Source organism: Ctenopharyngodon idella, chromosome 7, assembly GCF_019924925.1.
Source record: "Ctenopharyngodon idella isolate HZGC_01 chromosome 7, HZGC01, whole genome shotgun sequence".
In the NCBI taxonomy this organism is placed as follows: Eukaryota; Metazoa; Chordata; class Actinopteri; order Cypriniformes; family Xenocyprididae; genus Ctenopharyngodon; species Ctenopharyngodon idella.
In genome coordinates this window covers 11,837,841-11,847,563 of record NC_067226.1, presented here as the reverse complement: position 1 = coordinate 11,847,563, position 9,723 = coordinate 11,837,841, and the positions used below count along the sequence as shown (strand labels likewise).

General features: G+C 38.4%; 1 protein-coding gene and 1 non-coding gene across 3 annotated transcripts; both read right to left on the bottom strand.

Annotated features, from left to right (window-relative positions):
- Positions 1-200: 200 nt before the first annotated feature.
- trnat-agu (transfer RNA threonine (anticodon AGU)) lies at positions 201-274 on the bottom strand. The gene has a single exon. It is a non-coding gene; the product is annotated as a tRNA-Thr (tRNA).
- Positions 275-1,140: 866 nt separating this feature from the next.
- On the bottom strand, positions 1,141-9,141 carry gpatch1 (G patch domain containing 1). Of its 2 annotated transcripts, none has more exons than XM_051899177.1 (19): positions 8,980-9,141; positions 8,694-8,828; positions 8,519-8,604; positions 8,248-8,411; positions 8,068-8,165; positions 7,852-7,907; positions 7,241-7,486; positions 6,988-7,138; positions 6,723-6,802; positions 6,425-6,629; positions 4,809-5,165; positions 4,540-4,718; positions 4,286-4,413; positions 3,526-3,829; positions 2,456-2,735; positions 2,213-2,347; positions 1,709-1,803; positions 1,482-1,615; positions 1,141-1,354 (listed from the first exon to the last, which is right to left on the bottom strand). In XM_051899177.1, exons 1-19 carry the CDS (start codon positions 9,047-9,049, stop codon positions 1,327-1,329), a joined length of 2,931 nt encoding a protein of 976 aa, XP_051755137.1. In that variant the 5' UTR covers positions 9,050-9,141; the 3' UTR covers positions 1,141-1,326. The 2 variants fall into 2 exon arrangements, with proteins under 2 accessions (XP_051755137.1, XP_051755136.1); XM_051899176.1 differs by having other exon boundaries at positions 1,482-1,618; positions 8,980-9,140.
- Positions 9,142-9,723: the final 582 nt, after the last annotated feature.

The following is a 9,723-nucleotide window of genomic DNA, read 5'->3' as shown; positions in this document are numbered from 1 at the left end:
TTTTAAATATTTCTGCACAGATTGGTTTCAAAATACAAAACAGTTTGCTCTGTTTCTTCAACGTACATACGACTAGAAAGTCTTGCAATATATTTCCAGTCGCATTAGTCCCTTTTAAATGTATTGTTTGATAGCATTTGTCGTACTTTTATACAGTGTTTTGTGCATCTGAAAGTAGAGTTGTGTCATCATAGTACAAAAGGCACCGCTGGGATTCGAACCCAGGATCTCCTGTTTACTAGACAGGCGCTTTAACCAACTAAGCCACGGCGCCGATGTGTGATTGGCCAATACTTGAGGTATATATACTATATATTAGGAGATTATATAAACGTGCGAGCATACAGGCGCGATAGTAGAAATTTAATATTAGGGTCCTCAGCTCCCAATGAGGAAATGAAATGATACTTAATATATTGTTTGTATACTAGGGTAAGCAGATTCTACGCCTCCTATCAAGTCAATCCCTGAATATTGATTTAATTTCAAGTCATTTTAACTAACCAGCTAGTATTCAGCTTAGATTCATCTTGTCTAAACTGGCATTAGCAATATGTTTAATCCATAGGTGTAGTTTTCAGGTGGGACATGCGAGTGATGTCGTTTACAGATTACGCGCCTGCGCACATACGCAATCCTTTACCGAGCACTCGCGCCAAACCTGCGCCAAAAACGCGCATGCCTAGACTAAACACGTAATACACGTGCTTTTAAATGGATCTTTTACAGACTATGAAATTGATGCATAACAATGAAAAGAAAAAAGACAGGCTAGAACAGTTAGTTAAAGGCGCTAAACACTTCATGTAAACTCATGTCTCAAAAAGTCCATTAGTAGGTACAGTTCTGACACAGTTGTTTGGAGTTTTACCTGAGTCTTCCCATCTGAACTTTCCTCCTTTGGTTCATTCTTGACCTCAGGGGAATTTTATCTGTTATTGCACCTAAACTGTCAGCAACTTTCCAGTTAATAAAGCAGAGTAAAGCTTTATTTCACATTTCAAGTTGTACCGTAATTGCTATAATTGTTTTTATAGTAACATGAATCTTAAACAACAGAATATGGTCAAATTATTGTTGGATTACAATAAGGTCAATCACATTGTGTTTGTTGACATTTTATTCTAATAATCACTCAGCTTTTTTTGTTTTTAATGTTTTTTATTAAAAATATCTGCAATCATAACACATTTTGCCATTAGGTACACTTGTGTAAATAGATGCACCAACACACACACACACACACACACACACACACACACACAATTAGTATTCACTGTATTATCTTAATGTTTCCGTAAGACAACGTCCTCACTCTCAATTCTTCTATAACTTGTTCTTGATGTTTTTTAACCTAAACCAGAGAGAGAGAGAGAGAAATCATCATTCAGACTGTTAAATTACAAATATATATACCAAGATACCATTACCATTTAAACGATGCATTATAAAATGCTATATGATTTAAAATGAGCTCTGACCTCTGAAGCAGTTCACTAGTAGACACAGCTCTATTTTCATCTTCACTGTTGGAGTCAGTGTCATCTGAGCTGCTATTGGACTCCTCCACCCTCTTCTTCTGTTTCCCTTTATGCTTATGTTTCTTGTTCTTTTTCTTCTGAGAAAAGATAGAGAAACAATGTAATTTCTAGTTTTGCAAAGAAGCCTGTCACTCAGACCGAATAATTCTGTTCCAGTAAATCTGTACCTTTTTCTCTTTCTTGTGTTTCTTGGCTCTGTGTTTCTCTTTATCCTTTTTCTTCTGTTTCTTCAGCTGCGGTGAGCGTGCAAGTGGCACAAGACCTGATGAAGAGAAGAACAATGTAAAACTTTATGTTAGCATAAAAAAAACGGGCTAGTACAATATTCTGGATGAAAGAGAAAAAGTAATAACTCTAAAATTACTGTACCTTGTACAGTATATACAACTGTATATTCAAAAATATCAGATAGTATATGAAGTCTTGTAAAGAAACTATGTCTTGTGAGATTGAGCTGAAATCATTATTATTTAAGAAGAAAAAAAAATATATATTATTGCTTCAACATGTATCAAGGTCTACTAGGCATACTAGAAACTTCCAGACAGGTGTGTTGAGGCAAGTTGAAGCTAAACTCTGTAGGACAGTGGCCCTCCAGGACCGAGTTTGGACACCCCTTGTTTAAATGATAAATTGAGGGTGGTGGTGATGTAGTGGTTATAGTCACTGACCAGGTGGTGGCAGTCTGGGGCCAAACTCCTCTTCATCCAGGCCTTGTGATTTAGCAGGAGCATTATCAGAGGACTGAGTATTCTGTGCTGTAGTTTCAGCAGATGGCATGCTCTGGACTGTAAGATGCTTCAGATCTGAGGGGAAGAGTAAATAAAGTCAGTAAATGCTTATTACAAAGACATCTGAATCCTTGAAAGAGGTTTTTGTAGAACTGCTCATTATAAAGCATATTTAGATTATACCTGTCACTTTGCTGATGTCAGGAACAAGACTGATCTGAGCTGAGATGAGTGGGTTCACCGTTCCTGCACTGCTTTGAATTGGTTCAGATGTTGAAAGAGCCACCTCTTCATCTTCCTCGCCATCATCTTCAGATGACGATGAGCTTTTCTCATCTGACGAGTTGGCAAAGATGGCTTTAAAGAGATCCATTGGAGGCCTCACCTCTTCTTCATCCTCTTCCTTCTCCTCCTCTTCAGTCTTTTGTTCAATCTGCTGCCCATCGGACTGTTCCACTTTTACCTGCACAGACATTAGGGATGTCATGAGAACCGATACTTCGGTATCATCAATTTAAAAAATCTGATGAAAGATTAGATTTTCTTTTTTCTACAGTACCGTAAGTACCGATGCTACTTTATGCACTATAGCAAGCATGTAGGTTGAACCCAAACAGATTATCAGAGCAAATCAGTAATTTTAAAACTTTCTGTGAAACATAATTTCTCAAAAAGTGTGAGTGATTCAGGGGTACTGCATCTCTCTCTCTCTCTCTCTCTCAAAAACTATGAAGTAGACTACTCGTGTGCTCTGAGATACGGTCTTCAGTTAGTGCGCTCTCAATCAAAGCGCACACACATAACCGCCTCTTGCAAGTGTCAGATTTTACGGCTTATTAAATGTTCAAAAGACACACACAGTTATGTCAAAAGCCTGTCTTGGCGAATATTTGTGTAAGCACAGTCAGTTATGTGAATGTGAACATCATGTGTAACAGCAAATTGTCTCCGTCCAGGTGACAACAGCCTTTAAAACCTGCTACTGTCTAATATTGGCTGTCTGTATTATTAATGATTATCAAACAACAAAGGAAAAGCATTAATTTTTTACTTGAATACTGTTCAGTATCGACTGCTAGATTTTTGGTATTGTGACATTCCTAACAGAAATGTGATCATTACATTGAGGTTTTGCTGTATATAGTACTAATTTAAAAAATACTTTAGCTTCAAGTTAATTTTCTGTAAGTGAAAACTTTCTGAATTTATTCTTCAGGCATGTTAAATCAAAATAATCAAGCATCCACTGGTACCTCTGTAGTGACAGAAGTATGTGGGGAGTCAGCTTCATTTTGCTGGGCCACTGAAACCTCACTGCGAGTTTCACTGAGGAATGCACTGAGTGGGTCTTTGGGTTCAGATGCCTTCCCTGGTACGTCCCACCTGGATCTCTTATTGGAGACTTCTGGAGTCAAACGGGGAAGGGTTGTGCTGGAGCTGGGAGGTTTGGGAGCACTTGGGGCCTCCCTGCTGACCTGGCTGCTATCCGTTATGGACAGGAAGTTAAAGACTGAGTACTTATCTCTCTTTATTTTAGGCATTCCCACTACACTAGACCTGCAAAACAGACAAAAGATAAATGAAACTCCAAATGAAAAAGAAAATTAAATACATTTGTTACAAACCTTTCCTAATGCTAAAGCAATAATAATAATAATAATAATAATTTAAACTTAAATATGTAATCATTTTAATTACATTTTTATCATTCCATTAATTTAAAGGTTGGCAGAAAATACCTTCCATAAAAAAACATTGTATTGCACTAATAAAAAAACAACAACAACAACAAAACACATTGCATTAATAGTAATTGCATTTTTGAGACTGCAATTTAATATGAATGTAAGTTTTTTTTTCCCCCCAATTAGTTTTTTGTTCCCAACATTTCCAATATTTTTTTTTTATTTATTTATTTTTTTTTATTAGAGATATTTGTCCTTAATTTACTCCAATAGTAAATGAATGTCTTTAGATACAGCATATGATTTGATACACAAGTCTACTTCTTACCCTGGATAAGGGTTTGGAACATTGAATCTTTTACACAATAGTTTATCAGGGTGCCACTCAAATGTTTCTCTGGTCAGTTTCCCAAACATCTTCATCTTCACAGCAGCCTGCTTGTCATCCACATCATTCTAAATAGAGTGAATATTAAAGTACAATTCATTATTATTATTATTATTTTTAATTATAAATGATTTATGTCAAAAAGATTCTTATGTCAAAGATTAACTGTTTGAACTTAAGGTGGAGCTTCTTACCTCTTGATCCCGTGTGACCTCCACATTGTCTGTGTCATCCTCTTGTTTGGCACGCGTGAAGCGTGAAGAGAGAGAAGAGTTGCTGGGCTTATAGAGTAATGCAGCACGTACAAATTCGTCCCTTTCTCTCCCTCTCTCCCACTCCGTCATGGAGCAGTCCAGACTCGACTCCAGGGCATCTACAAATAGTGCCGAAATCAGGTATTTAGCCAAGCACAGATTAGGAAAATCCAGGATAAATCAGAGCAAACATAAATGTTTAAATTCACCTTTATTGCCCTGTTTGAGTTTGTTGATGTACAGATCATAGCGGGCCTGCTTCTGAGGATTGTTTGCAAATGGTTTAAAGGTTTTGCTAGCATCTGCAGTCGGACCAGACCAAGCATTCAAAGCCATCTGGGACTCAGATGAAGCCTGAGTGTGGGAATCAGGCTGTGGGGTGTTTGACTGGAAACGGCTGGACAGGGCCTGCAAAGCAGCTGCTTTAGCCGCAGCCACCACAGCAGCTCGATCCGCAGCTGAAGAAATGCTTCCCGCTGACTTTTTCGGCCCTTCGGCCGCTCTGCGGATCTCATTCAGCCGCTCTCTGTCCTTACTGTCAAGCAACTCAAACACAGAACTGGGGCCTATACAACATAAAAAAACATTTAGACAAAAGTTAGGGTTATAAATTGTATTAAAGGGTTAATTTTTTTGTCCTTTGAGGTCCACTTAATAATGTTAGCAAGATTTTTACATAAAAAAAACACACCCTAATTTAGAAGTAATGAGCTATTTTTTATCCTGTTTTTTTTACCCTCTTTTTGAAACACGTTTTGATATGCGTGCCGCATTCAGGACTTGAAAGTAAACGCCCACTGTTATGATTTGATAACAGCTTTGCATAATAAAATAATTTTCGATGTCCCCACCATTACACATGTAGAACTGTTTTGAAAACTTTTTGTTCACATACATGTTTGAGCCAGAGTCTGATCCCGAATCAGAAGAAAAACTACACTCAAATACTCCATGTGGTAATTATTAATCATCTTTCTTTATATTTATTCCTTATGTATTTGTGAGGTAGTATTGTATTTTATTGCATTATATTAGCGTTGAAACAAAGACGCTACAGAAAATATTTTATCTCGTTACATAGTTGAAACATTTGCCAACCGTGAAACATTTATGCATATTTCATATGCTTTATAAGCCTTGGTTGTGGCAAATAAAGTTAAACTACTTGGAGTTACTACAGTTATAGTTGCCAAAGGATGACTTACGGTGTTTCGTGTAAACAAATTATGAATGAATGTACCATCATTTGTCGCACTGTCGTTCTTATATTCATTGTTCATCATTTGAAAGTGTTTTTGGACTAACGAGGAAGTTATGAGATCTGAAACTTACAGGATATTAATAATACTGTAATCCAGTGCCGGTAACTATCTGGTTGACACATAGTAGTTGGTGGTATTGCACCTTAATGCTGGTTGCCACACGTTATGCAATGGAGATGACAGACGAAAGCAAGACACAGTACATCTATCCCAGTCAGCAAGAGCTGATCAACAGCAAGTTCTTTTTTGTATGCATTTGTACAGTTACTGTTACAGTTACAGTTATTTGTACAACTCTCTCTCCACCTCCCTACACTCAGATTTTGAGTGATTCTTTGGCCAAAAAAAATAGAAAACACAAAATAAAGTAAAAGATAAATTTGACTAATGGCATTTTTTTTCCAGAGTTTCTATAGATAACGTGATCATATCGTTATTGTGAATTCTTTTGGTAACTGTGTAATGAAAATGTGAAAGCCCTGATCCGAATCTACCTGCAATCACAAATCTATGATTCAAATCACTCCTAAACAACCTCAACACATACACAGAGACACCCTTACCCTGTAGAGGCGTTTCTCCCAGCATGTCACGTCTCTGAGTAGAGTCTAAGTTGTGACGACTCTGCTGTGGTGCATCCTGTGATAGGTGTCCACGTGAAGCCTGCAGTGCCTGGGCAACAATGGGGCTGACAGAGGATGGATCAACCACTGGACGGAAGTAGTGTACAGGCCGATAATCACGGGGGAGATCAGGGGGAGGATAGGCCTAGAAACAAAACCAGTGAGCCTAATTTAACAGCACAACTTTTTCACATCAAATAAGGTAATATAGGAAATGAAGCCTAGTGCAGTATATTACAGTTTTAATCTCTGTGACTTGGGAGGCCAATGTAAACCCCTCCAGAATTCTGCCCGAATACGCCACATCTCTTTTTGAGTCTGGAACAAAAACAAATACATTTGTCATAGAGGAGCCATCTTTCCTGCTAAGCCTACAATTTCACATGAAAGAGTATGGTCACATTACAAAAGACACTCAAATAGCACCCAGTTCTGACATCCTGATGCAACATAAATGCATCATGACATTATAAGGACACTGCTAAGGACTTCCTGTCACCAACCATTCTTCTTCCTGGTGTACTGCTGGGGAGCGGTCCATCCGAAGAGTCCATCCCCTGGTTCTTCTCCTCCCAGCACAGTATCGTAGTTGGACATGGAGTCTTTATGATAAATATCGGTATCTTCCTCCTCCATTGCACCAACTCCAAAAGCCTACATATACACTGATGTCAGCATGTTTCTTCTAATAGAAGTGTTCAAATTTAGTTTTCTAGGCCATTACTGACTGTACTTTGCACAGTACTTTGGCATTACCTGTCCTCCAATCCCGCCCCTGCGTTGCTGTCCTGATTTTCTGTCTCCAAATAAGCTGGTTGTCCTGTCAGAGTGAAGCGTGAAGAGGTTTATATGTCCTGAACCTGAATCGCCACCCAAGGCCTGTAGAGGGTTCAGCCCTCGGTAACCCAGACCATGGGAGTCCACTTTAGGGGTGAAGTCCACTGGTATCACATCTTTGGGGGCAAAGGTCACATTCTCTGGAGCAAATTCATCATCCTCCTCCTGAACAAAAAAAGATTTTTCAGTCTGACTAAATTCTTCACATAATAATCACATATGTTGCATCCGAATATGCAAACTTCTCTACTATGTCGTAGGTGAAAAACAGTATGTGAAATGAGTAGTATGTCAGAAATCACAGTTTTCATAAAACGGTATGCAAAAAGTACCTGGATGATTCTGAAGTGCACATCTGATTGACACTTTACTATCCAATGAGCTCACAGGACAGATTTGTGAATAGCAGTGAAGCAACTATATAGAACATACATTTTTAACGGTCACAAAGTACTTATTCAAAAGGAGTACCTACTCAGAGAGTATGCGATTTTCGGATGCAGCCATTATAAACATTAAACGATATTCACCTCAGATTCCTCGGATCCATTGGGCGGCAAAGCACAGCCATAAGCTCTAACCACATCTGAAAGACGAGAAACAGCAAAACTAAGCTTCTTGAAATGTTAACATGGTGCTCAGGACATCATCCTTTCCACACCTGAAGCCTAAAAATGGCACTTCAGAAAAAAAAAAAAATATATATATATATATATATATATATCTGTGATATCTTCTCTCATCACCAGTTTTTTGCTTGGGTTGCTTTCTCTTCAGTCTTGGTCCCACCCCCTGGCCATCCTTCCAGCCCATTTTTCTCAGCAGCTCCACACCAATAGATGACCTGGCAATTACACAATGCCATGTAATAAGTATAGTTTTTAATTACATTATAGTTAGGCCATATTAGTTAGAGTGATGCATACCGTGCAGGGGCAATAAGCTCCTCCAGCAGTCCAGTGTCTCCAGGTATCAAAGCAGCAAGAGAGCTGACGGCTCGTGCTTTGTCTTTTAACTGATCCTTCCTCTTCGATGCAAAATCATCTGTAGTGACAATCTCTCTTGGGGCAATACCATGCTCACTAAAATCCTTTAACAAAACATATTCTGTATTTGAAAAAAATTACACGGCAAGAACTTTACAGGTATCAAGGCACAGTATTATTGACGTGTGAGAACTGAGATTCACACACTTACCTCCTCATCCATAAAGTCCTCTGGTCTAGCATTCTGTTTCTCTGCCTTTTGCTGTCGAGTTGATACAAATGTTGAAGGTGCCCAGCCTAAAGTACAGAGCAGATTAGTTAAACTACGACAAGACCCGGTTAATAGAATCAAAAGCATTACTGCACTGAGCAAGGCTAGCACTGACCTTCTTTGGTGCCCACTGTGTTAAAATAACCAGCGGAGAAGCCACCAGTGAAAGCTCCGTGAAATCTCTTGTATCGACCCTTCTCATCTTTAACCGTCTGCTCGTGCACAGGTACTGGTTTTCTGCTGGGTTCATCTGAAATACACATATACGAGCAACGTGGAATTGATAACTAGGAACGTGTGAAATTTCTGCACCTGCTGTTTTCATTAAATTTTCACAGCTCTTATGCATTAAAAACCTGCAAATTTAAACAAATGACAGCTTTATTGTACACATATAATACCTTCTTCCAGAGGCTCTAAAGGAGTTCCGTAAGTCACGAAATCCTCATCGCTATCTTCGTCGGACGCCATGTTTACAATAAGTACGGTGGCCGCGTGAGCTCTTGCGATGTCCGATTCGTAAACCAATCGTTCTTTTGACTCGAATCACTTCAACGGGATCACAACATAAGTCGGTCCGAGCGGTTCTCGAATCAACCCACCGATATGAACGATTCATAATGGTTTCGATTGTAAGATTCATACCCCCGGTTTTACAGAAAAGGCTTAAGACTAGTCTCAGACTAAAATGCATTATTAAGCAGTTTTAACGGAAAGCACCTTGCACTGACATGTCTTAAAATAATATGTCAGTGCCATGATTTTGTCTTAAGATGCTCACCACTAATGTTTTTTTCTAAGGCGTGTATATAAAAGCTACTTAAATGTCCTAATTGAATTAACCGTCTGTGAAACCAGGCCTGTATATTTCAGTGTAACCTTAAATTATACTGAGGTCCTAAAGGAATTGTTTTATATCTTCTAATAAAATATTTTAAGTGTATCACGGCTGCAACAAACTGAACTGAGAAAAAAAATTACAATAAAAACAAACACCAATATGTGCATAGATGTAGATTTCTTGAAATGCTTTATTTTATGTTATAGGCCCTATAGTATACCACGCGTGACATTAAGAATACGTGATGACTTAAATAAGTGTAAAATAATTTCCAACTCAGATTTGAATAACTAATAAGCAGTCT

Bases quoted from the DNA above. Each gene is read 5' to 3' on its own strand.
- gpatch1 (XM_051899176.1), bottom strand. From the start codon at position 9,049: ATGGCGTCCGACGAAGATAGCGATGAGGATTTCGTGACTTACGGAACT. The intron at 8,829-8,979 runs GTATTATATGTG...TGTGTATTTCAG, and splicing joins TTTAGAGCCTCTGGAAGAAG to ATGAACCCAGCAGAAAACCA. The intron at 5,166-6,424 runs GTAAGGGTGTCT...TATGTTGTATAG, and splicing joins GGGAGAAACGCCTCTACAGG to GCCCCAGTTCTGTGTTTGAG.